The 26,332-nt window shown below is 49.4% G+C and overlaps 1 protein-coding gene across 1 annotated transcript in view; it reads right to left on the bottom strand.

The window, feature by feature from the left end:
• TOGARAM1 (TOG array regulator of axonemal microtubules 1) overlaps positions 1 to 26,332 on the bottom strand; it is an 89,897-nt gene that overhangs the window by 43,144 nt on the left and 20,421 nt on the right. The window contains exons 4-11 of the mRNA XM_060261361.1: positions 23,106 to 23,231; positions 20,786 to 21,088; positions 19,692 to 19,954; positions 14,252 to 14,484; positions 9,079 to 9,176; positions 4,344 to 4,505; positions 2,599 to 2,697; positions 360 to 538 (exon numbers count right to left, since the gene is read on the bottom strand). Coding sequence (XP_060117344.1) covers positions 360 to 538; positions 2,599 to 2,697; positions 4,344 to 4,505; positions 9,079 to 9,176; positions 14,252 to 14,484; positions 19,692 to 19,954; positions 20,786 to 21,088; positions 23,106 to 23,231 — 1,463 coding nt within the window. The remainder of the gene's footprint in view (positions 1 to 359; positions 539 to 2,598; positions 2,698 to 4,343; positions 4,506 to 9,078; positions 9,177 to 14,251; positions 14,485 to 19,691; positions 19,955 to 20,785; positions 21,089 to 23,105; positions 23,232 to 26,332) is intronic.

Raw genomic sequence — 26,332 nt, 5'->3', positions numbered from 1 at the left:
ATCTTCAAATGGGGGGGATGAGAAAGTGATTATGCTAATTGGACATGTCTATAAGGTTATAATATGTTTCTTTTTTCTCAACCCCAAATATGTAAATCTGTTAGTTTTCTTGCTTGACCACATCCACACTCCTCCTGTATGTTTAATGTGGGAAGTTGTTATATGTTGAAGAAATAAAAGAATGAGTTCAAAAAAAAAAAAAGACTTGCAGTGAACAATCTATGCCACCTTTGGGCCAAGCCCCAAATTCAGGGCTCTTCCGCAGAAAATCCTCCCAATCACAGTAACTGCTATAAGTGACTGAATCCATCCTGCACCCCAGCCGCAGCCCTTCGGACAAGCCACAAGGCCTCTCTTACATCTCTCTCCGTGTCCACGTCAAGGGAAGGCGCAGGGTTCTGCTGCGGGACAGCTCTCCCGTAAATCCCCGAAAGAGGCTCCACGCTCGCTTTGAGGGAAGGCGCGTCTCCGTTCTCCGTGGGGAATATCTGCGACTGGCCGCAGGGGACACAGGCCGCAGGCGGGCTTTCGAACATTCCTGAAACACACAGCTTGCTGGGTTGTTGCAGATGTATCAAGTCCTATTCTGGCATGCAAGCAATTATTTTTTTAAAAATGAAAGGGATTCAAACCACACAGGGCAGCAGCAACTTCAACAGCAGAGATGCTTCCCCAGAGCTTTCCTGCACCACTAGTTGACAGCAGGGTGCTCCGGTAGACTTTCAAAAGAGAGCTTCCATTTGCAATGCAGTTAAAGAGCTGCAGCATTTGCAGTTACCCTGACCTGGATAACCCGGGCTACAGGGCCAGCTCGCCCACTAGGCAAACGAGGCAGTTGCCTAGGCTGCCAGCAGCGCAGGGCTGACGAATTCAGCCTTCCCCCCTCCCCCCTCAGCAAATGCCTAGTTTTCCCTCCCTTGCGCCTCCTCCTCCCTCCCTTCCCCACCCCAGGTCTATTTTAATGCCTGAAAGGGCGATCGTGCGCTGCTATTAGGTTGTCTAAATGCTGCCACCCCGCCGATCGGCTGATCAGTGGGTAAAGCCGCACTGCTTGCTCACTCGGCGCCGGGGCAGGCCAGCAGCAGCACAAGCGAACTGTGTCCTGAAAGGGTGCCGCCGCTGACTCCTCCCCCACTTCCTTCCCATACAGGAATTGGGGAGGAGAGCAGCGGCGGCACCCTTTCAGGATGCGGTTAGTTAGTGCGGCTGCTGGCCTGCCTGGGTACTGAGAGTGAGGGCACGGCGCAATTTTACCCGCTGATCAACCGATCGACGGGGGAGGCGGCCTTCAGACATCCTGCGAATGGCGTGCGATTGCCCTTCCGGGCATTAAAATAGACCTGGGGTGAGGAAGGGAGGGAGAAGGCGGCATGGGGGGGACGCTGTGGAGCAGGGCAGCAGACCACGAGTCTGCCTACGGTGTCATGCGCTGTTGGGCCGGTGCTGCCAGGCTAGCCCGATCTTGTCAGATCTCAGCAGCTAGAAGGGTCAGCCTTGGCTAGGAAGGGCAACCTCCAAGGAAGACCAGGGTCATGACGCAGAAGCAGGCAATGGCAAACCACCTTAAGAACAAGTCTCGCTCACCACCTGGCGGTGCATAACTCCAAAGGAGCTAAAACTTCCAGACAATTTTACAATCTCCCGGCTACACGACGCACTATGACATACGATGACGATGACAGTTTACCGTATTTTTTGCACCATAAGGCGCTCCGGACGATAGGACACACCTTCCTCCTGGGGGGCGATCCGCTGCCTCTGCCTCCAATCCGGCGCTTCCCCCGCACCTCCCTGCCTGGCTCCATCTTCTTGCAGCAAGTGCTGGGATCGCTCCGCGTGGCCCCACCGCAAACCCAGCGTTTTGCGAGCGCCGGCTGCGGAGGGGGCAGCGTGCTTCCTCCTTGCCTGTCTGCCTGGCTCCAGCTCTGATGCTTAAAGCAAGCGCTGGGATCGCTCCCTCCGCCCTCCAATCCCAGCACTTGCTTTAAGCATCAGAGGTGGAGCCAGGCAGACAGACAAGGAGGAAGCACGCTGCCCTCGCCACAGCCGGCGCTCGCGAAGTGCTGCGTTTGCGGAGGGGGCGGGTGCTTCCTCTTTGCCTGTGTGCCTGGCTTCAGCTGTGATGCTTAAAGCAAGCGCTGGGATTGGAGGGCGGAGGGAGCAATCCCAGCGCTTGCTTTAAGCATCAGAGCTGGAGCCAGGCACACAGGCAAGGAGGAAGCACGCTGCCCCCTCCGCAGCCGGCGCTCGCAAAGCGCTGGGTTTGCGGTGGGGCCACGTGGAGCGATTCCAGCGCTTGCTGCAAGAAGATGGAGCCAGGCAGGGAGGCGCGGGGGAAGCGCTGGATCGGAGGCAGAGGCAGCGGATCGCCCCCCCCCCGGAAGGTATGTACCTTCACTCCATAAGACGCACACACTTTCCCCCCCACACACACTTTTTTGGGGGGGGGAATGTGTGTTTTATGGTCCGAAAAATACAGTATGTTTTCTGCCAAGCTAGGAGAGCGTTGGAACCACTTCGTTTGATCTGCCCTTCCACAAAAAGTGAAGATGAGTGAAGGGGCGGGGAGAACCCACACAGAATCAGTCCCAGTTGTACCTTTTCCAACAATGACTACGGAGTCATCCGCCAAGGCACTTGGTGAGGTGAAGTCTAGACTATCCAGCTGGTGCAAACTCAAGGAAGGCCCCGCACATCCTAAGAAGAAGAAGACTGCGGATGTATTTTCCCAGTGGCAAGATTTGTGGCTGCCATTATAGATTTTTTAAAAAAATGAGTAATGAGATATATTAACTACTCTCCAGTTTGGTGCAGAGCGCCATTTTGGTGTAGTGGTGAAGTGTGCGGACTCTTATCTGGGAGAATCAGGTTTGATTCCCAACTCCTCCACTTGCACCTGCTGGAATGGCCTTGGGTCAGCCAGAGCTCTGGCAGAGGTTGTCCTTGAAAGGGAAGCTTTTGGGAAAGTCCTCTCAGCCCCACCCACCTCACAGGGGGTCTGTTGTGGGGGGAGAAGCTAAAGGAGATTGTGAGCCACTCTGAGACTGAGATTTGGAGTGGAGGGTTGGATATAAATCCAATATCATCATCAACATCATCTCCTTTTTACCACTGTGGGTTGTTTTCTTAGGGTGTCATTGGATAAATTTTATTAATAATTCAGCCTAAATTTTATCACGATTAATATAATTCTATTGTTGAATATAATTCTATTGTTGAATATTTTATATAATTCTATCGTTAAATATTTAATTGAGTTTTTAATTTTTTTATTGTTGAGTCTGGTTGTTGGTTGCTATGGTATTTTGTTGCTGCCAGAGCTATGGCTGACCCAAGGCCATTCCAGCAGGTGCAAGTGGAGGAGTGGGGAATCAAACCCGGTTCTCCCAGATAAGAGAGCTCTGGCTGACCCAAGGCCATTCCAGCAGGTGCAAGTGGAGGAGTGGGGAATCAAACCCGGTTCTCCCAGATAAGAGAGCTATGGCTGACCCCAGGCCATTCCAGCAGCTGCAAAAGGAGGAGTGGGGAATCAAACCCAGTTCTCCCAGATAAGAGAGCTCTGGTTGACCCAAGGCCTTTCCAGCAGGTGCAAGTGGAGGAGTGGGGAATCAAACCCGGTTCTCCCAGATAAGAGAGCTGTGGCTGACCCAAGGCCATTCCAGCAGCTGCAAGTGGAGGAGTGGGGAATCAAACCCGGTTCTCCCAGATAAGAGAGCTCTGGCTGACCCAAGGCCATTCCAGCAGCTGCAAGTGGAGGAGTGGGGAATCAAACCCGGTTCTCCCAGGTAAGAGAGCTCTGGCTGACCCAAGGCCATTCCAGCTGCTGCAAGTGGTGGAGTGGGGAATCAAACCCGGTTCTCCCAGGTAAGAGAGCTCTGGCTGACCCAAGGCCATTCCAGCAGGTGCAAGTGGAGGAGTGGGGAATCAAACCCGGTTCTCCCAGATAAGAGAGCTCTGGCTGACCCAAGGCCATTCCAGCAGCTGCAAGTGGGGGAGTGGGGAATCAAACCCGGTTCTCCCAGATAAGAGTCCGTACACTTAACCACTACACCAAACTGGCTCTGTTCTTTCTCTACTTTCTCCATCCCATGCAGAATCTTGTCAACCTCTCTCATGTCACCCCGCAGTCGACGTTTCTCCAAGCGAAAGAGCCCCAAGTGAACGGAGTGCTCTCTGGGGCACATATGGGGAGAGGCGGGTCCCAGGGCTTACAGGGCTTTAAAAATGGGAGAGGGGAAGGGGTCTCCATCCAGACCATGTGCAGAGGTTCATTCTCTGCTTCCGGCTCCCTGAGCTACACTCCCTTCCTGTCCTCCACCCCACGGCGTCCACACCTTGCTCACCTTTTGTGGGTTTACTGTGCCTTTGGTGCTCTTTGCTCTGCCCTTTCGAGGCGACAGGAGTTGCCATTCTCGGTCTGTCGTCCTCATAATCTCCCGATCCGTTGCTGTAGCTCAGACACTGACCACTCACGCTGGAAGCTGCCTTCTCATGGAACGCGGTCCCTGGGGGACGTTTGTTAATAATTACAAATTATTGTGAAACTTGGAACAACCACCTCCCCAGGACTGAGCAGGGATATTGGATTTTTATCGGATTACATATACTAAGCCCACTTTCACCAAATATAACTATATATCCACAGTATTCCAGCGTATTTCTCTTTTAGAATAGTGTATGGGCGTTTTCGCACTCACCTTAATCAGCAGCGACCCCCCTCTTTACCGCGCAGGATCTGCGCGGATTTCGCACTAATTGCCGCGGAGCACCCGGAAGAGCCGGAAAGTCCTGCAGCTTTTGCGGTGCAAATGGAAACTGGTTTTTGGCGGTTTCCATTTGTGCCGCAAAAGCCGCGGGACTTTCCGGCTCTTCCGGGTGCCCCGCGGCAATTAGTGCGAAATCCGCGCAGATCCTGCGCGGTGAAGAGGGGGGTCGCTGCTGATTAAGGTGAGTGCGAAAACGCCCTATTAGAAACATGTTTTTTTGTATTGACATACTCAAATAAATGGCTGTTTACCTCATTATTGGCTGTTTATTGGATTATTGGATATTGGCTCTTTACCTCATTATATATACGATTCCACTATTTTAATGCATTTTTTTTTAATGGCAAACTAGAATGATGTTTTTGTGTGTGTGTTACATGTTTAAATTAAGCCTCTGAGAACCTTACGCCCTCTTTTTAACCCAAAGCAGACTCTCATTTATTGCAGCATATGACATACTCAAATAAAGGATATTGGCTGTTTATCTTATTACATATACTAACCCATCCGCCACTGTATTTTAATGTATTCCCTCTTTTCTAATACAGCAGCCCGTGGCGCAGAGTGTTAAAGGGAGGGATGGTGGCTCAGTGGTAAAGCATCTGCTCGGTAAGCAGAAGGTCCCAGGTTCAATCCCCGGCATCTCCAACTCAAAAGGGTCCAGGCAAATAGCCATGAAAAACCTCAGATTGAGACCCTGGAGAGCCGCTGCCAGTCTGAGTAGACAAGACTGACTTTGATGGACCGAGGGTCTGATTCAGTATAAGGCAGCTTCATATGTTCATATATGTTCAAAGCTGCAGTACTGCAGTCCTAAGCTCTGCTCACGACCTGAGTTCGATCCCAGCGGAAGCTGGTTCAGTAGCCGGCTAGAGGTTGACTCAGCCTTCCATCCTTCCGAGGTCGGTAAAATGAGGACCCAGCTTGATGGGGGGAAAGCGTAGATGACTGGGGAAGGCAATAGCAAACCACCCTGTAAAAAGTCTGCCGTAAAAACGTGAAAGCAACGTCACCCCAGAGTCGAAAACGACTGGTGCTTGCACAGGGGACCTTTCCTTTCCTTTTTTGTAACGGCAAACTATAATGGCGTGTACATGAAAAAGAGCTCTGGTTACTGAAGGTAAATGACAGAAGGGTTTGAGTGAGAAGCCACAGATCTATTCCACTCACAGCGGCACTTTACTCCAGAGGAAGGAAAGCAGTCTTCTGGCCAGAGGGAAAGCACCTCTGATAGCTAAAAGAATCCACAGGAACTAATTCTGTATATTACAGATGGTTCTAGGAAAAAAGCACAAAGGAAAAAAGCCCAAAGAAAAACTCCCATGTTCACTGATAACAAAATGGTCACTTCTTGTTGCATATGAATATGACATATTTTAACCCTAAAATAATATAAAAAAATCGATGGTGCGGTCTCATTTGGAATACTGTGTGCAGTTCTGGTCACCGCACCTCAAAAAGGATATTACAGCGTTGGAAAAAGTGCAGAAAAGGGCAACCAGAATAATTCAATGTTTGGAACACTTTCCCTATGAAGAAAGGTTAAAACGCTTGGGGCTCTTTAGCTTGGAGAAACGTCGACTGCGGGGTGACATGATAGAGGTTTACAAGATTATGCATGGGATGGAGAGGGTAAGAACATAAGAGAATCCATGTTAGATCAGGCCAATGGCCCATCCAGTCCAACACTCTGTGTCACACAGTGGCAAAAATGTTTATATATATACACACACACTGTGGCTAATAGCCACTGATGGACCTCTGCTCCATATTTTTATCTAAACCCCTCTTGAAGATGGCTATGCTTGTGGCTGCCACCACCTCCTGTGGCAGTGAATTCCACATGTTAATCACCCTTTGGGTGAAGAAGTACTTCCTTTTATCCGTTTTAACCTGTCTGCTCAGCAATTTCATCGAATGCCCACAAGTTCTTGTATTGTGAGAAAGGGAGAAAAGGACTTATTTCTCTACTTTCTCCATCCCATGCATAATCTTGTCAACCTCTATCATGTCACCCCGCAGTCGACATTTCTCCAAGCTAAAGAGTCCCAAGCGTTTCAACCTTTCTTCATAGGGAAAGTGCTCCAGCCCTTTAATCATTCTAGTTGCCCTTTTCTGGACTTTCTCCAATGCTATATCTTTTTGAGGTGCGGCGACCAGAACTGCACACAGTACTCCAAATGAGACCGCACCATCGATTTATACAGCGGCATTATGATACTGGCTGATTTGTTTTCAATTCCCTTCCTAATAATTCCCAGCATGGCATTGCCCTTTTCTATTGCAAACGCACACTGTCTTGACATTTTCAGTGAGTTATCTACCACGACCCCAAGATCTCTCTCTTGGTCAGTCTCTGCCAGTTCACACCCCATCAACTTGTATTTGTAGCTGGGATTCTTGGCCCCAATGTGCATTACTTTGCACTTGGCCACATTGAACCGCATCTGCCACGTTGACGCCCACTCACCCAGCCTCAACAGATCCCTTTGGAGTGCCTCACAATCCTCTCTGGTTCTCACCACCCTGAACAATTTAGTGTCATCCGCAAACTTGGCCACTTCACTGCTCACTCCCAACTAAATCATTTATGAACAAGTTAAAGCGCATGGGACCCAGTACCGAGCCCTGCGGCACTCCACTGCTTACCGTCCTCCACTGCGAAGACTGCCCATTTATACTCACTCGCTGCTTCCTATTAATTAGCCCGTTTTTGATCCACAAGAGGACCTGTCCTTTTACTCCATGACTCTCAAGCTTTCTAAGGAGCCTTTGATGAGGAACTTTATCAAAAGCTTTCTGGAAGTCAAGGTAAACAACATCTATCGGGTCTCCTTTGTCCACATGTTTGTTCACCCCCTCAAAGAAATGTAACAGGTTAGTAAGGCAAGATCTTCCCTTACAGAACCCATGCTGAGTCTTCCTCAATAACCCGTGTTCATCAATATTCCTACTCATTCTGTCCTTGATAATGCTAAGGGTAGAGAGAAGTCCTTTTCTCCCTTTCTCACAATACCAGAACTCGTGGGCATTCAATGAAATTCCTGAGCAGTCAGGTTAAAACGGATAAAAGGAAGTCTTTCTTTATCCAAAGGGCAATTAACATGTGGAATTTACTGCCGGAGGTGGTGGCGGCTACAAGCATAGCCAGCTTCAAGAGGGGATTGGATAAAAATATGGAGCAGAGGTCCATCAGTGGCTATTAACCACTGTGTGTGTGTGTATATATATTTTGGCCACTGTGTGACACAGAGTGTTGGACTGGATGGGCCACTGACCTGATCCAACATGGCTTCTCTTATGTTCTTATAACAGAATGGTCACTTTTTGTTGCATGTGAATAGGACTTATTTTAATCCTAAAATAACAACAAAATATTAATAATGGTTATCCACAATTATAAGCATCTACGGTGCTTTACATATTTTTCTACGTGGCCTTCGTTCCGTGTGGGTTTATTTCCATGTAGGCTTTTTCCCCTGTGAGCATTTATGTCAGCGGGGGGTTTTATTTGAGCTTTTTTCCTTTGGGATTTTTCTCTTTGTGCTTTTCCCCGGTTACCTTTACAGATATACTTAGGAGATAAATGAAGCTGCCTTCATTGAATCAGACCTTTGCTTCCTCAAAGGCAGTCTTGTCGACTCAAACTGGCAGCAGCTCTCCAGGGTCTCGGGCACCGAAAGGTCTTCCACGTCTCCGACTGCCTGATCCTTTTAACTGGAGATGCTGCCAGGGACTGAACGTGGGACCTTCTGCATGCCAAGCAGGTGGTCTGCTCCCCCACTGACGCCTGGCCCCTCCCCAGCGGCTGACCCTGCCAGAGCCTGAGGCGATCTCTTTAAATCACTTCTCCAAGCCAAGCCAAAGAGGGTGCAGCCGAAGAATGAAAGGCACTGTGGGTAGAGCAGGCACAAGGGCTCTGCACCATTTTGTCATCCAACTGTCTCTTTGGCCAGCTGAAACAGACAAGGACGACGCATGACCGACAGTCATAGGGAGCGGCCCCTCTACGCCTGACCCTCTCTCCTCCCTTAAAAAGAAACCAACATCAACCTCAGCGCTTGGAACAGAAACAACCAAGTCCCATTTACACTCCTGGGAAAGTTTAGTGCTTCTGGGAGCATCCCGGCTTTCCAACCCAGAACTCAAGTGACACAGCAGAAGCCCAAAGAAGAGTCTCTTTCAGCTGCCCCCTCAATGCTTAACAACTCCAAGCACCATCTTCAGCAGCAAGAACTCCTGAAACCCCACTTGATTACGAAGGCTTTGCCTTCGCTAAATCTCATCTCCCCTCCAGCAACCGATGGGATACCTGCACCAAGACTGTGTTCCACCACGATGGGACCTCGATGCCGCGATGGTGAGAGTTTTGTGGCTCGGGAGCTGCCTCCTAGAGGGAAAATGTCTGACCTGTCAAAACAGAACAGATGTCCTAAATCAGGGGTAGCCAAACTGCGGCTCAAATGTGGCTCTTTCACCTGTGTTGTGCGACTCTTGAAGCCCCCACTGTTCCGTCGGCAGGCTTAGAGAAGGCATTCGTCTCTTTAAATCACTTCCCCAAGCCAAGCCAGCGCTCAAAGTTGCTTTCTTGCCACCTCTCCCCCCCTCCCCCACCTATTTGCCTTGCTTCCTCCCTCCCTTGCAGCTCTCAAACATCTGATGTTTGTTTTATGTGGCTCTTACCTTAGCAAGTTTGGCCACCCCTGCCCTAAATATTCCTGTCTTGCAGGATGGGCTTCAATACTGAATGCCTTCCTCTTAGGAAAAGCAATGCATGTGTGCAGAGAATCTCAAATGGGCTTCCCAAGTATTGAGAATACAGGGAAACCGAACTAATTTTTTCAAGACAGCCAACATGAGGGAGCAACTAGAACGTCAGACAGGACCTGAGGGGCAGGCCAGTCTTCAACTCTGCCGTGGCAGCTTGCTCAAAGACCCAACCCCAGTCATACACTAGCCTACCTCACAAGGGGGATTTGAAGACCAAATGGAGAAGGGAAGAATGTTGTGAGCTGCCTTGGATCCCTAACTGGGGGGGGGGGGGGAAGTGAGGTACAAATGAAGTGAATAAAACCACAGCAATAAATGTTGTGTACAATCAGGTGCATCTCCACGTTGGTCTGAAGCAACAGAACAAAGTCAGAGTCCTTCCAGGCACCTTGAAGACCCACCAAAGCTCACGCCCCAAAGTTACGTTATTTATTTTAGACAATTTATATCCCGCCCTTTCCTGGATGGGCTCAGGGCGGAGAACAGCATTTTAAAAACAGCAAAACAACAATTAAAAGCCAATGAAAACAAGCAGTGCAACTTGGCAGCTCAGCTGGGCACATCATAATATACTAAACCTCAGATATAAACTCAGTATTCCAGCAGAGATGGTACCGCGCCACAGGGGCAACCAAATGCCCGGGGGAAGAGCAACGTCTTTTACTTTATTTGTTTACTATTTATACCCCGCCCCTTCCAAACGGACTCAGGGCGGCTAACAATCATAAAAACCAACAGCTCAATTTCAAATACAGAAAAATAAGACAGTCAATTATAATTTTAAAACAATTTAAAACAAAGTATTGGTGCTATACGGAGTATACGATCTACCTGCTGGTGGTCCTTCTGGTGGAGTTACCCAGTAGCATAAAAGTGCTTGTTAGAGGACTGTTTAAAAAGTTCAGTTTTACAAGCCCTGCGGAATTGGGAGAGATCCCGCAGAGCTCTTATGGCCTCAGGGAGCGCATTCCGCAGCACTGGTGCTGCCACTGAGAAGGCACTGGCCCGTGTAATGGGTCCTACAAAAAGGTAACAATTCAGTAAGGGCCCGGATCTCTGAGGGGAGCTGATTCCACCAGGCTGGGGCCAAGGCTGAAAAGGTCCAGGTCAATTTAACTTTGTAATTAAACTTTGTTGGTCTTAAAGGTCCCCTGGACTCAACCTGTGTTCTGGTGTGTACAGTAGTTGCTAAGAGCCATTCTTTCTGTACCTCTTAGATACTAGAACTCAGCACAGAGATGGAGAGCACAAAGAGACAATCCCAATGTATTTTTTTTTTCTCCTGTGTACTGTATCAAGTTAACACTTATGCTGACTTCCACCTCTGTAGTTTCTAGACTTCCACAAGTCAAAATCCTATTGCATTATCTTCTGGGTTGTGTTTAGGATTACATGGTTATCTTTTTTTTCAAAATATGATTCAGTATTTCAGTTTCTCTTACTGGACACTGAAGATCTGCGAACGTATATTAAGAGAATTGCTATGTGAATAGCACACCATTCAGTAATCACCTCAACAAGACATTGCTTCAGGTGGTTCCAGGGGAAGGTGCAAGGAGGCTTTTGCTAACACCTGGAGGTTTTTTTGCCATCTTCTGGGTGTGGAGCGGGGCTCAATAGGGAGGCGGGGGAGGTATTTCTGAATTTCCTGCATTGTGCAGGGGGTTAAACTAGATGACCCTGGTAGTCCTTTCCAACTCTAGGAGTCTATGACGTCCCAAAATATTGATTGCACTGATTTATTTCATGCAATCGACCTGGAGTCCCAGTGAGAAAGAAGGGCTACACAGAACATTTTTTAAAAAAAATTAGAAGGAAGAGAAGAAGGGACTGGATTTATACCACGCCCTTCACTACCCAAAGGAACCTGAGAGTGGCTTACAATCTCCTTTCGCTTCCCCTCCCCACAATGGGCACCCTGTGAGGAGCAGGAGGAAGAGTAAAAGGTGATGATATTGGATTTGTAGTCCACCCTCCACTCCAAATCTCAGAGCGGCTCACAATCACCTTTAGCTTCCTCCCGCACAACAGACACCCTCACAGAATCAGAGTTGAAAGAAACCTCTAGGGTCATCGAGTCCAACCCACTGCACAATGCAGGAAACTCAAAAACACCTAAATTCACAGGATCCTCATTGCTGTCAGATGGCCATCTAGCCTCTGTTGAAAAACCTCCAAGGAAGGAGAGCCCACCACCTCCTGAGGAGGAAGCCTGTTCCACTGAGGAACCGCTCTAAACTCACAAACACATCCCCCTAAATTCACAGGATTCTCACGGCTGTCAGATGGCCCTCTAGCCTCTGTTGAAAAACCTCTAAGGAAGGAGAGCCCACCACCTCCCAAAGAATCTAGAGTTGGAAGGGACCACCAGGGTCATCTAGTCCAACCCCCTGCTTAATGCAGGAAACTCACAAACACCTCCCCCTAAATTCACAGGATCTTCATTGCTGTCAGATGGCCATCTAGCCTCTGCTTAAAAACCTCCAAGGAAGGAGAGCCCACCATCTCCTAAGGAGGAAGCCTGTTCCACTGTTCTAACGGTCAGGAAATTCTTCCTAATGTTGAGCCGGAAACTCTTTTAATTTCAACCCATTGGTTCTGGTCCAACTTCTGGGGCCACAAAAAACAATTCCACACCATCCTCTAGATGACAGCCCTTCAAGTACTTGAAGATGGTGATCCTATCACCTCTCAGCCGCCCCTCTCCAGGCTAAACATCCCCAGCTCCTTCCACCTTTCCTGTGAGGTGGGTGGGACTGAGAGAGCTCTCACCACAGCTGCCCTTTCAAGGACAACTCCTACAAGAGCTATGGCTGACCCAAGGCTATTCCAGCAGCTGCAAGAGGAGGAGGGGGGAATCAAACCCCGTTCTCCCAGAAAAGAGTCCACACACTTAACCACAACACCAAACTGGCTCTCGCAGAAAAGCTTTGAGACAATGCTGTAAAAGCAGGTGACACCTAGAATTATCACTAATCTCTTTCCTAAAATGCTACCCTGAACGTTTCTGTATTGTGCCTTGTGTGAAAAGATGAGGTAGAGAGGGCCAGTTTGGTGTAGTGGTTAAGTGTGCGGACTTTTATCTTGGAGAACCGGGTTTGATTCCCCACTCCTCCACTTGCACCTGCTGGAATGGCCTTGGGTCAGGCATAGCTCTGGCAGAGGTTGTCCTTGAAAGGGCAGCTGCTGTGAGAGCCCTCTCCAGCCGCACCCAACTCACAGAGTGACTGTTGAGGGGGAGGAAGGGAAAGGAGATTGTGAGCCTCTCTGAGACTCTTCGGAGTGGAGGGCGGGATATAAATCCAATATCTTCATCTACCTCACAGGGTGTCTGTTGTGGGGGAGGAAGGGAAAGGAGACTGTGAGCCGCTCTGAGACTCTTCGGAGTGGAGGGCGGGATATAATCCAGTATCTTCATCTACCTCACAGGGTGTCTGTTGTGGGGGAGGAAGGGAAAGGAGATTGTGAGCTGCTCTGAGACTCTTCGGAGTGGAGGGCGGGATATAAATCCAATATCTTCATCTACCTCACAGGGTGTCTGTTGTGGGGGGGTGGGAAGGGAAAGCAGATTGTGAGGCGCTCTGAGACCTTTCAGAGTGGAGGGCAGGATATAAATCCAATATCTTCATCTACCTCACAGGCTGTTTATTGTGGAGGAGGAAGGGAAAGGAGATTGTGAGCTGCTCTGAGACTCTTCGGAGTGGAGGGTGGGATATAAATCCAGTATCTTCATCTACCTCACAGGGTGTCTGTTGTGGGGGGGGGAGGTAAAGGAGATTGTGAGCCACTCTGAGACTCTTCGGAGTGGAGGGCAGGATATGAATCCAATATCTTCATCTACCTCACAGGGTGTCTGTTGTGGGGGAGGAAGGGAAAGGAGATTGTGAGCCGCTCTGAGACTCATCGGAGTCGAGGGGGGGATATAAATCCAATATCTTTATCTACCTCACAGGGTGTCTGTTGTGGGGGAGGAAGGGAAAGGAGATTGTGAGCCGCTCTGAGAGTCTTCAGAGTGGAGGGCGGGATATAAATCCAATATCTTCATCTACCTCAGAGGGTGTCTGTTGTGGGGGAAGAAGGGAAAGGAGATTGTGAGCCGCTCTGAGACTCTTCGGAGTGGAGGGCGGGATATAAATCCAATATCTTCATCTACCTCAGAGGGTGTCTGTTGTGGGGGAGGAAGGTAAAGGAGATTGTGAGCCACTCTGAGACTCTTCGGAGTGGAGGGCGGGATATAAATCCAATATCTTCATCTACCTCACAGGGTGTTTGTTGTGGGGGAGGAAGGGAAAGGAGATTGTGAGCCGCTCTGAGACTCTTCGGAGTGGAGGGCGGGATATAAATCCAATATCTTCATCTACCTCACAGGGTGTTTGTTGTGGGGGAGGAAGGGAAAGGAGATTGTGAGCTGCTCTGAGACTCTTCGGAGTGGAGGGCGGGATATAAATCCAATATCTTCATCTACCTCACAGGGTGTCTGTTGTGGGGGGGGGGAGGGAAAGGAGACTGTGAGCCGCTCTGAGACTCTTCGGAATGGAGGGCGGGATATAAATCCAATATCATCATCTTCTTCTTCTCGATTTCCTCAGGCAGGCCTATCCACATGGTGGGAGCTACCACCAGGAAGGAACACAAATGGGCTAACTAGTGATTTTGGCCATTTGCAGGGCGGTACAAGATCTAGGATGTCATCCTTAAACCGGAACAAAACTCACATGGTTCTCCTTCCTTGAGGCTCTGCAGAGAGTGGGGACGTCACCGATTCTTGGCTATAGACCCCGCTTTCGCTGTAGGAACTGGTGCTGGGGGAAGACAAGCAAGAAGGGGACTCGGAGGTCCAGTCTAGTTTCAGGACAGAGTCTGGGCTCTCTAGATCAGAAGTGCTGCCCCTCAGCTTTGCCCTCTTCTTCGCTGCACTGTTGCGCAGAGACCGAAGAGAACTCTGCATCTAAAGGGAAGGGAAGAGACACAGACTGTATACTGCGAGAGATGCAAGAAGGGGTGAGCATTCGCACCAGATACACCTTCCACCTTCCAGAGAGTTGTTACATGGGTGTGGACCAGGCTTCAACCAATCTTTTTTGGAAGGAAACACACAGGTTTGTATAATGCTGTACTACCGGTTTTCTGCCACTAGGTGCCGCTTTAGTGCTGCTGGGGTCGGCATTTGCCAAAAGCTAACATTCAGCACTACAAATGCTGAGTCCAGCAGCACCGTTAAGTCCAGCAAAGGTTTATTCAAGCGATGACTTTCGAGTGCATGCGCACTTTTCGCAGATACACTGAAACAGCAGTTAATATATATTTTCTCCGATACACTGAAGCAGTACTTCTTCACCCAAAGGGTGATTAACATGTGGAATTCACTGCCACAGGAGGTGGTGGCGGCTACAAGCATAGCCAGCTTCAAGAGGGGATTGGATAAAAATATAGAGCAGAGGTCCATCAGTGGCTATTAGCCACAGTGTGTGTGTGTGTGTGTGTGTGTGTGTGTGTGTATATATATATATATACATACACTATATATATATATATATATATATATATATATATATATATATATATATATATATATATATATATATATATATATATATATATATATATATATATATATATCTGTGTGTGTGTGTGTATAAACGCATATATTGGCCACTGTGTGACACAGAGTGTTGGACTGGATGGGCCATTGGCCTGATCCAACATGGCTTCTCTTATGTTCTTATGTGACGCAGTGTTGGACAGGATGGGCCATTGGCCTGATCCAACGTGGCTTCCCTTAAGTTCTTATGTGACTCAGAGTGTTGGACTGGATGGGCCATTGGCCTGATCCAGCATGGCTTATCTTATGTTCTTAGGTGACACAGAGTGTTGGACTGGATGGGCCACTGCCCTGATCCAACATGGCTTCTCTTATGTTCTTATGTGACACAGAGTGTTGGACTGGAGGGGCCATTGGCCTGATACAACATGGCTTCTCTTATGTTCTTATGTGACACAGAGTGTTGGACTGGAGGGGCCATTGGCCTGATCCAGCATGGCTTCTCTTATGTTCTTATGTGACACAGAGTGTTGGACTGGAGGGGCCATTGGCCTGATCCAACATGGCTTCTCTTATGTTCTTATGTGACGCAGTGTTGGACAGGATGGGCCATTGGCCTGATCCAACGTGGCTTCCCTTAAGTTCTTATGTGACTCAGAGTGTTGGACTGGATGGGCCATTGGCCTGATCCAGCATGGCTTATCTTATGTTCTTAGGTGACACAGAGTGTTGGACTGGATGGGCCACTGCCCTGATCCAACATGGCTTCTCTTATGTTCTTATGTGACACAGAGTGTTGGACTGGAGGGGCCATTGGCCTGATACAACATGGCTTCTCTTATGTTCTTATGTGACACAGAGTGTTGGACTGGAGGGGCCATTGGCCTGATCCAGCATGGCTTCTCTTATGTTCTTATGTGACACAGAGTGTTGGACTGGAGGGGCCATTGGCCTGATCCAACATGGCTTCTCTTATGTTCTTATGTGACACAGAGTGTTGGACTGGAGTGGCCATTGGCCTGATCCAGCATGGCTTCTCTTATGTTCTTATGTGACACAGAGTGTTGGACTGGATGGGCCACTGGCCTGATCCAACATGGCTTCTCTTATGTTCTTATGTGACACAGAGTGTTGGACTGGAGGGGCCACTGGCCTGATCCAACATGGCTTCTCTTATGTTCTTATGTGACACAGAGTGTTGGACTGGAGGGGCCACTGGCCTGATCCAACGTGGCTTCTCTTATGTTCTTATGTGACACAGAGTGTTGGGCTGGATGGGCCACTGGCCTGATCCAACATGGCTTCTCTTATGTTCTTAATATACAGGCACATGTCTCTTCAGAGGTGAACAAGGAAATTAGCATACAACTTAACAAAGGTGTTTTGACATGTGCAAAGACCTGGATCTGATTCGGCACAAGTGGCAGGCGGAAGCTGTCATAAAAATTAAACATGTCAACTGGGAAGATTTTCAGAAAACAACACCAAAAACACTAGTAAGAGATGCTTTTGTTTGCACATTTCTCAATCCACGTGGTCAGTCCTCCAGATGGAAAAGAATTTTAACCAATCCGTAACAGCGTAAGAGCCCTGCTAGATCAGACTGGTGAGGGTCTAAGTCCAGCATCCTGTCTCACGAGGGAGCCAGAAAAAACCACAAGGCTCCGTGTACAACCGGCTTAAAAGACACCTTTGAACAAGTGCTTGTATGCCATCAATAAAGTCTAGTTGAACACTCTTGTAATCCAACTTCAATTTATTTTTTAAAGCAATAAGGCTTAGAAAGGTGTGGATGGAACAATGCCTGTATGCAGTTCATCCACAACAATCACTCTTCCTCTTCAGCGGCGAGCGTGCTTATTTCAGCAGCAGATTAAGCAATAGATCAATCAATGGCGTGACAGGATTAATCGATTTAATTTTCCTGTTTCGCTCCAGTGCTTTATCCCAGCAAAAGCTTATTCATTCAGAACATATGCTTCTCCAGCTTATATCACTTCTCTCTCAAACCTCAGTATAATTGACACGAAGGAGCCAGGAAGTATCTCTGAGGAGCCGACAACAGAGCAGAGAGGCTGAGGCCTTCCCCTGATATTGCTACCTAGCACTGGGGTTAAGAGGCTGACTTCAATCACTATGGCTAGTAGATACTCTGCATCATAGAACCACAGAATAAAGTTGGAAGGGGTCTAAAGACCATCCAGTCCAAACCCCCCTGCACTGCGCAGGATGACCTAAACAGATGTCCAAATCTCTGCTGTACCACCTCCAAAACCCTGGCCTGGACAATTCATAGAATCCTAGAGTTGGAAGGGACCTCCAGGGTCATCTAGTCCAACCCCCCACACAATGCAGGAAACTCACAAACCCCTCCCCCTAAATTCACAGGATCTTCATTGCTGTCAGACGGCCATCTAGCCTCTGTTTAAAAACCTCCAAGGAAGGAGAGCCCACCACCTCCCAAGGAGGAAGCCTGTTCCACTGAGGAACCGCTCTAACTGTCATAGAATCCTAGAGTTGGAAGGGACCTCTAGGGTCATCTAGTCCAACCCCCTGCACAATGCAGGAAACTCACAAACACCTTCCCCTAAATTCACAGGCTCTTCATCGCTGTCAAATGGCCATCTAGCCTCTGTTGAAAAACCTCCAAGGAAGGAGAGCCCACCACCTCCTGAGGGAGTCTGTTCCACTGAGGAACCGCTCTAACGGTCAGGAAGTTCTTCCTAACGTTGAGCCAGAAACTCTTTTGATTTAATTTCAACCCACTGGTTCTGGTCCTACCTTCCAGAGCCACGGAAAACAATTCCACACCGTCCTCTAGATGACAGCCCTTCAAGTACTTGAAGATGGTGATCCTATCACTTCTCAGCCACCTCCTCTCTAGGCTAAACATCCGCAGCTCCTTCAACCTTTTCTCATAGGACTCGGTCTCCAGACCCCTCACCATTTTCTTCTCCCTCCTCTGGACCCGTTCCAGCTTGTCTATATCCTTCTTAAAATGTGGTGCCCGAAACTGAACACTATCCTCCAGATGAGGTCTTACCAGAGCAGAGTAAAGCGATACCATCATATCACGTGATCTGGACACTATACTCCTGTTGATACAGCCCAAAATTGCATTTGCCTTTTTAGCCACCGCATCACACTGTTGACTCATGTTCAGTGTATAATCCACTAAGACCTCTAAATCCTTTTCCCACATACTACTGCTAAGACAAGTCTCCCCCATCCTATAACTATGCTTTGGATTTTTCCTACCTAAATGCAGAACTTTGCATTTATCCCTGTTAAAATTCATTGTATTGATTTTAGCCCAGTTTTCCAACCTGTCAAGGTCTTCTTTTATCCTGTTCTGTCTTCTTCTGTGTTTGCAACCCCTCTCAATTTAGTATCCTCTGCAAATTTAATAAGCGTTCCCTCTATTCCTTCGTCCAAATCACTGATAAAGATGTTGAACAAAACAGGTCCCAGGACAGATCCCTGAGGCACTCCACTTGTCACTCCTCTCCAAGAGGATGAGGAACCATTCACAAACACTCTTTGGGTGCGATCTGTCAACCACCACTGAGCTACCTTTATTGCTTTAAAAAAGTTATTCCTAATATCCTAATAACAAAAAATTTCCTAATAAAAAAAGTTCTTTCCTAATAATTTAGGGAAGGGATGGTGGCTCAGTGGCAGAGCATCTGTGTGGTAAGCAGGAGGTCCCAGGTTCAATCCCCGGCATCTCCAACTAAAAAGGGTCCCAGCAAATAGGCGTGAAATACCTCAGCTTGAGACCCTGGACAAGACTGACTTCGATAGACCCAGGGGGGTCTGATTCAGTAGGAGGCAGCTTCATACGTTCATATCCTGAGGATATCTCCCCACTCTTAATTTAATCCCATTATTATTATTGGTAGATGATACTGGATTTATACCATGCCCTTCACTCTGAATCGCAGAGTGGCTCACAATCTCCTTTTCCTTCCTCCCCCGCAACAGACACCCTGTGAGGTGGGTGGGGCTGAGAGGGCTCTCACAGCAGCTGCCCTTTCAAGGACAGCTCTGCAAGGGCTATGGCTGACCCAAGGCCATTCCAGCAGGTGCAAGTGGAGGAGTGGGAAATCAAACCTGGTTCTCCCAGGTAAGAGTCTGCACACTTAACCACTATACCAAACTGACTCTCCCTTTCCCTCCCCCCAGCACAACAGACACCCTGTGAGGTGGGTGGGGCTGAGAGAGCTCTCACAGCAGCTGCCCTTTCAAGGACAACCTCTGCCAGAGCTGTGGCTGACCCAAGCCCATTCCAGCAGCTGCAAGCGGAGGAGTGGGGAATCAAACCCGGTTCTCCCAGGTAAGAGTCCGCACACTTCACCACTGCACCAAACTGGCTGTCGAGGAGACCTCTCCCCTGCTGCCAACTGAAGTAACTCCCTGCCTTCCTCTAAAGGACAGCCCTTCAAATGCTTAGAAAGAGAAACCGTATCCCCCCCCCTCAACCTCCTCTTCTCCAGGCTGATCATTCCCTCAAGACTAGAGTGCTTAAACTCCCTGTCAGTGAAGCACAGCAGGGACGAGAGGCAAATTCCGTTCCTTCTTAACAGTAAGAATAAGAAGTGTTCGACTCCCACCTCCTCCTCCTCGAGCTCCTTCTCGCTGATGTCCAGCTCCGACAGGTCGATGGCCAGCCTCCCGTCCCTTCCGTCCAGCCAGATGTCTTCTGGCTCTCCGTTCTTGTGCCCCCTGTCCCGGAACTCTGCTCTCTCGGGCAAGGGGCTGACCCCGCGGGGGATGGGAGGCACAGGCTTGCTTCCGTTCAGGCCCTTCCGTGACGCCGGAGATCTCACAAAAGCCGGCTTCAGCTGAATCGGAGGAGCATCCTGGGGCTTCGTCTCTACGCGAGGTGAGAAAGACGAGTGAGGTTTCACGAATGAAGGAAGACATTATTGCACTGATCAAAACGATACATACATAATTGAGTTATATCAACGCGATCATATTTTTGCTTTACTCTGCTTTCTTCTATTTTACTATATGTGAAAACACATAAGCAATGCAGAAGACATTGGATTTATATACCGCCCTCCACTCCGAATCTCAGAGCGGCTTACAATCTCCTTTACCTTCTCCCTATGCAACAGAAACCCTGTGAGGTGGGTGGGGCTGAGAGAGCTCTGACAGAAGCTGCCCTTTCAAGGACAGAGTCTCAGAGCGGCTTACAATCTCCTCTATCTTCTCCCCATGCAACAGACAGCCTGTGAGGCGGGTGGGGCTGAGAGAGCTCGGACAGAAGCTGCCCTTTCAAGGACAACTCCTACAAGAGCTCTGGCTGACCTCAGGCCATTCCAACAGCTGCGAGTGGAGGAGTGGGGAATCAAACTCGGTTCTCCCAGATAAGAGTCCGCGTTCTTAACCACTTCATCAAACTGGCTCTCAAAAGAGTACACAACAGTAGGTTTATTTTAATTAATAAAAATGTTATAAAACTGGGGGAGGAAATAAAGGATGATGTCCTAAATTTCCTTCCCGCTCTCCTTTGCAGTTTCCTGGCACTGCCTAAAATAAAGCAAGCCCACCCAGCAGTTTCGGTTTGATGAATGCATCCCCTATCTGGCACGAGGGAGAGGTCTGCCCTTGGGGCTGGTCTGGGTGCTGCTCTGCCTTCTTTCCCCACCCCTTGCTACACCGGCGCCTGCACGAGGGCTGTTCTCACTCAGATTTTTACCTGCGTCCCCTCCTGTTGTCGGGCTGGAGAACTTCTTCTGGGCAGCCGGTTTCGGAAGGCCTTCAAAACTCTTCAGGGGCCAGGAGTTCGAGAAGCTGACCCCGAACCCTGGTGACTTCTTCAGCGGATCGGCCAGAGAGGAGGCATGCTTTGGGCTGTGGCTGGGCGACGAGAAGGGATAGGACGGGAGAATGAAGGCCCCCGGGGTGGTGTGGGAGCCCAGGAGAGGAGGAGCCGGCTCAGGCGGGCTGCAGAACATCCGCTGGGGCTTGCTGGTGAAACTGAGGCTGGCACGAACCGAATCTGTGTGAGAAGGGCAGAGGGCAAAGCCAATAAAATAGCGGGAAACAAGATACCAGAGTCAGTAAAAAAAAAAAGAGTAAGAAAGAAAGTGTGTGCAAGCCGTTTCATGCTCTACTCGCACGGAGATGATTCCCTGTGAGCTCCTAATCGTGCCAACCAGGAGAACTATTTTCCTTGCAAGCGACTGTCTGTGTCTTTCAGGGGAGAGCTCTGGAGCGAGGCAAGACGGCTCCCTTCCCTGGGCCAACGAGGCTACAACCTTTCCGAGCCCCCAGGCTCCTTTGAAATGTGCACACAGGGCGGTGGGTGCAGCCACAAAATATCCCAGGGTTATGCGTAACTCCGACTCTTAACAGTTCGGCCTGCTGGATACTGTCATTCTACATGCAAGAGGATCTGGGAGGGGGAAGCTGTTCATTCCTGTGGCCGTCGCTACCTCCTCTGCCAGATTTTAATCGCTAGCTGTGTGCCCAAGTGGGCCTTGGAATTAAGGCCTAGATCCAATCAGGTACTTGGAAGTGGACCCAGGGAGCAAATGCCCAAAGCAGACCTCAGGTTCTACCTGTGAGCATCTCAAGAAGCGGGCCGCAGTTTGTGAGCACTTATGCCGAAATGAAACTGCTGTTTTAGGGGGACCACAAGACTCTTCTCTGTTCCACCTCTGAAACAAGGTAAGGAAACAGTGGAAGGCCACAGTGGGAAGTAGGCGGCACTGAGCTTTCTCACAGGCCTTTTTTAAAAAAGCAGAGAGCCAGAATCACAGGGAAGGGCCACAGCTCAGCAGCAGGGCCCCCAACTCAGATCCAACACTCACCTAGAGTTGCCATGTCCCTCCCAGCCTCTGGCGGGGGATTTGTTTCGCATGCATGGCACGATGACGTCTCCCGTGAGTGATGTCATCGTGCCAGTGATGTCACGCACCAGCAGCTCTAGGCGTTGTCTGGGGAAACTCTATTGTACCATAGAGTTTCCCCCACAAATTGCTAGGGCGTCCGGGAAAACCATAGAGTATTTTGGGAGGGGAAACTATTGTATCATAGAGTTTTCCCTCACAAATTGCTAGGGCGTCCGGGAAAACCACAGAGTATTTTGGGAGGGAAAACTATTGTACCATAGAGTTTCCCCCACAAATTGCTAGGGCGTCCGGGAAAACCATAGAGTATTTTGGGAGGGAAAACTATTGTATCATAGAGTTTTCCCTCACAAATTGCTAGGGCGTCCGGGAAAACCACAGAGTATTTTGGGAGGGAAAACTATTGTACCATAGAGTTTCCCCCACAAATTGCTAGGGCGTCCGGGAAAACCATAGAGTATTTAGGGAGGGAAAACCGGGCTGGTGAGTTGGGAAGCTCTCAGGCGGGGGAAGCCCCGCCTGGATGGGGGCCTGGCAGCCCTACCCTCACCCCTTCCAGTTCAAGAAGCTCAAGGCAGCAGGTGACAGGAAGGGCCTTCTTCTGCCCGATCCCCTGCAGGCAGCCATTGCCAATCAGAGCCACCACAGCTGAGTGACGAGGGATGACGCTCCGGCTGTCAGGAAGCTATCAGGTCACTTCCTAGGTCTTCAGTCACAGTCAGAAACCTTGCTTTGTAGAGAAAAGCCAACAAACTGACCCTGGGGCTGGAATCTGTTACTGCTGCCCCACTGGGGTGGAGGGAGATCCCTCGCCTGCACTTGGATGTGCCTTTGCTGACGGCAAGGAGAAGAACCCATGACTATATTAAACGGAAGGCCTACCTTTTGGCTCCTGTTGTTTTTGCAATTCTACAGCCGTTGCCCTTTGCACAAGACCAATCCCAGACACCTCCGACAGTGGAACAGGGCAGCATTCTGCCAAAGAAGTTCTGAAGCTGCCACTGGCCAGAGCCCCCCCCTCCCCCCTTTCAGGCTAGCTGAGCTCATGCCAACCAGTCCCCTGTCCCAGCTGGACCCCTCCCCTGGCACAAAGCATGGCACATACTGGGAGGGGATGTGCGGAGACCCACCCAACCCTCCCCCAGGCAGCGGTCCTTCAGGTACCTGTCTCGTGCCGGGGGGTACTCAGCCCGAGGAACTGCAAGTCGGAATCCACGCTGCCGCTCTTCCCCCGCAAGCCCAGCAGCCCAGGTTTTCCGGACAGCGGAGGCTGGTGAGAGGCCATGGCACCTTTCAGACACAAAGGAAAAGCAGGTCAAGCAACCTCCCTTGTGCTGCCTGCAGCAACAGATTTTGCACAGGTTTATTAAGGAAAAAGAAAGAGGCACCCAGCTCTGTCCTGGGAATTTCACACCCTTTGGGGGATTTTTTTTGGGGGGGAAGGGGGGGAAAGAATGAGAAGTGATGCTTTGGCAGCCCTCCCGCCCAGGGCTGCCTGCAAAAAAATCTCCCAGGCAACTGTTCAGCCGGTTTTCTTCATGTTCACAGACAGGACACAGCAGCTGGCAGAAGGCAGGGAAGCGCGCTGTGCCGAGGCCTATTAGGAGAGACACAGCAGCTGCCCGTAAATGCCTCCTTGCTCTAATCAAACAGAGTACAACAAAGGTACACATCGAAACATAACTTTTTTTTTCTTTAAATACGCAGAACTAAAGGAAATCAGATACTCTTTTTCTAAACGGGGTGCTTCAAAGAGTCCGCCAAACCAGGCATGCTGCTAAATGAACGCAGAGATGTGCCAAGGCAAGGGAACACAGCAGGCCCGGGCTTGCCCCGATCTTTCCGCGGGCCTCTTCAGTATTCACAGGGGGCAGGAAGGATTAAGGCTGGTTACTTATTAAAGCAAGAGGGCGCTTTTGTTTTAGAAGTCCCTGAGTTTCGGCACCCTTTCAAAAATGTGCTGATGAGTCTAAATGCTCTAAGAATTCCTTTCTCAAGTGTACGGAGCTGGTACATACACCTCCCCCCCACATTCTCCTGTCAACCACCAGCAACGTGTGCTCCCCACACAACCCCGGAGCACTCCCCCCCACACCATTATTTTACATTTGCTGGCACCAAAAATGACACAGGATTAACCAAAGGCAGAGAAGACTGTGGCTCAGTGATACAGGAGGACCTTTGTATGCAGAACCCCCGTTCTTCCTCCCCCCATTCCAGTTCTTGACACCTCCACAGGAACTTGCAAAGTCAGATCACTGGCCTCTCAAGGTCAGTGATGCTGCCTACTGTGGAGGTCCATAATCTGGCCCGTGGAACTCTGCGGCAGCACAACCACCAAACAGCTGCCAGATGTGCACAGCCGTTGCTAGCTGCCAGGACATATGAAGCTGCCTTATCAGACCCTGGGTCCATCAAAGTCAGTCTTGTCTCCTCAGACTGGCAGAGGCTCTCCAGGGTCTCAAGCTGAGGTTTTTCACATCTACTTGCCTGGACCCATTTTAGTTGGAGATGCCGGGGATTGAACCTGGAACCTCCTGCTTACCAAGCAGATGCTCTACCAGTGAGCCACCGTCCCTCCCCTACATATGAAACTGCCTTATACTGAACCAGACCTTTGGTCCATCAAAGTCAGTCTTGTCTTCTCAGACTGGCAGCGGCTCTCCAGGGTCTCAAGCTGAGGTTTTTCACGCCTATTTGCCTGGACCCTTTTTAGTTGGAGATGCTGGGGACTGAACCTGGGACCTTCTGCTTACCAAGCAGATGCTCTACCACTGAGCCACCATCCCTCCCCTAAACATATGAACATAAGAAGCTGCCTTATACTGAATCAGATCCTCGGTCCATCAAAGTCAGTCTTGTTTCCTCAGACTTGCAGCCGCTCTCCAGGATCTCAAGCTGAGGTTTCTCACACCTACTTGCCTGGACCCTTTTTAGTTGGAGATGCCGGGGATTGAACCTGGGACCTTCTGCTTACCAAGCAGATGCTCTATCAGTGAGCCACCGTCCCTCCCCTACATATGAACATATGAAGCTGCCTTATACTGAATCAGACCCTGGGTCCATCAAAGTCAGTCTTGTCTTCTCAGACTGGCAGCGGCTCTCCAAGGTCTCAAGCTGAGGTTTTCACAAATAGGTGTGAAAAACTATTTGCCTGGACCCTTTTTTGGAGATGCCAGGGATTGAACCTGGGACCTTCTGCTTCCCAAGCAGATGCTCTGCCACTGAGCCACCATCCCTCCCCTAAACATATGAACAGAAGAAGCTGCCTTACACTGAATCAGACCTTCGGTCCATCAAAGTCAGTCTTGTTTCCTCAGTCTTGCAGCTGCTCTGCAGGGTCTCAAGCTGAGGTTCTTCATGCCTCTTTGCCTGGACCCTTTTTAGTTTGAGATGCCGGGGATGGAACCTGGGACCTTCTGCTTACCAAGCAGATGCTCTAACCACTGAGCCACCGTCCCTCCCTCAAGGACCACAGAGGAACGACTGTGCACATTATCAACAAACCCTCTCTCCCGTGAAAGCACGATAATCAAAATTTAACAATTTAACAAATACAGGTGTTTACTAACAAACCCAAACAATACTAAGTTCCAATATAATATACAAGAAATCATACAGGAAAAGATCCATCCCCAACGCGCGCCACTCCTACTGTACTTTCTGTGACTAACGTCCAAATGTAATAAAGTTTATGAAAAGTCCGACTGGAGAACCGGTCCAAAAACCACTTCCGGCCAAATAGCCCTTCTTCGAGGGACTGTCTTCTCAAATAATAAATGCAGTAGGTAAGTAGTGCCGAAATTCAATTGTTACCCTTCGTTATGTATAATTCCTCCTGCCTTACTGTGTTGTATTTATAGTTCCTTACAGAATGTTGCTACAAATTCCCCTCAAGTCAGTTTCTGAATACACAAAAACGTCATGTCAGTTTCTGTGCACAGCCAACAGCAAAATGCTGGGAGATTTCAAAAAAAGGGTCTTCCTAGGATGAAAGGTACTGCATAAAAGCTACTACCCGATCCGTTGAACTGGAGATTCCAGGGACTGAACCTGGGGACCTTTTGCATGGAAAAGAGACACTCTACCACTGAACCGTGGTCGCTTCCCTAAAGGATCTCAGGCGGCAGATCATTACAGGCAGTAGCCGCGCCGGTCCGCAGAACAGCTAGACTCAATTCCTGCAGCACCTTAAGACAATATTTGCAAGGACATCTCCACAGAAGGAGAGCCCCCACCCCCACCCCCGGGCTGTACAAAAGTGTTCTGCCTGCTTCAGAAGTGAGGTAGGGAGGGCTGGGAGAATTGCAGTCCCTGCTGGAGAAGATACACTTCGCAAAGCTTCATTATAGGTTGGTTATAGGATGGGGGAGATTTGTCTTAGCAGTAGT

This window comes from Heteronotia binoei, chromosome 21 (genome assembly GCF_032191835.1).
Source record: "Heteronotia binoei isolate CCM8104 ecotype False Entrance Well chromosome 21, APGP_CSIRO_Hbin_v1, whole genome shotgun sequence".
Classification (NCBI taxonomy): domain Eukaryota; kingdom Metazoa; phylum Chordata; class Lepidosauria; order Squamata; family Gekkonidae; genus Heteronotia; species Heteronotia binoei.
This window is presented reverse-complemented; position numbering and strand designations above follow the sequence as displayed.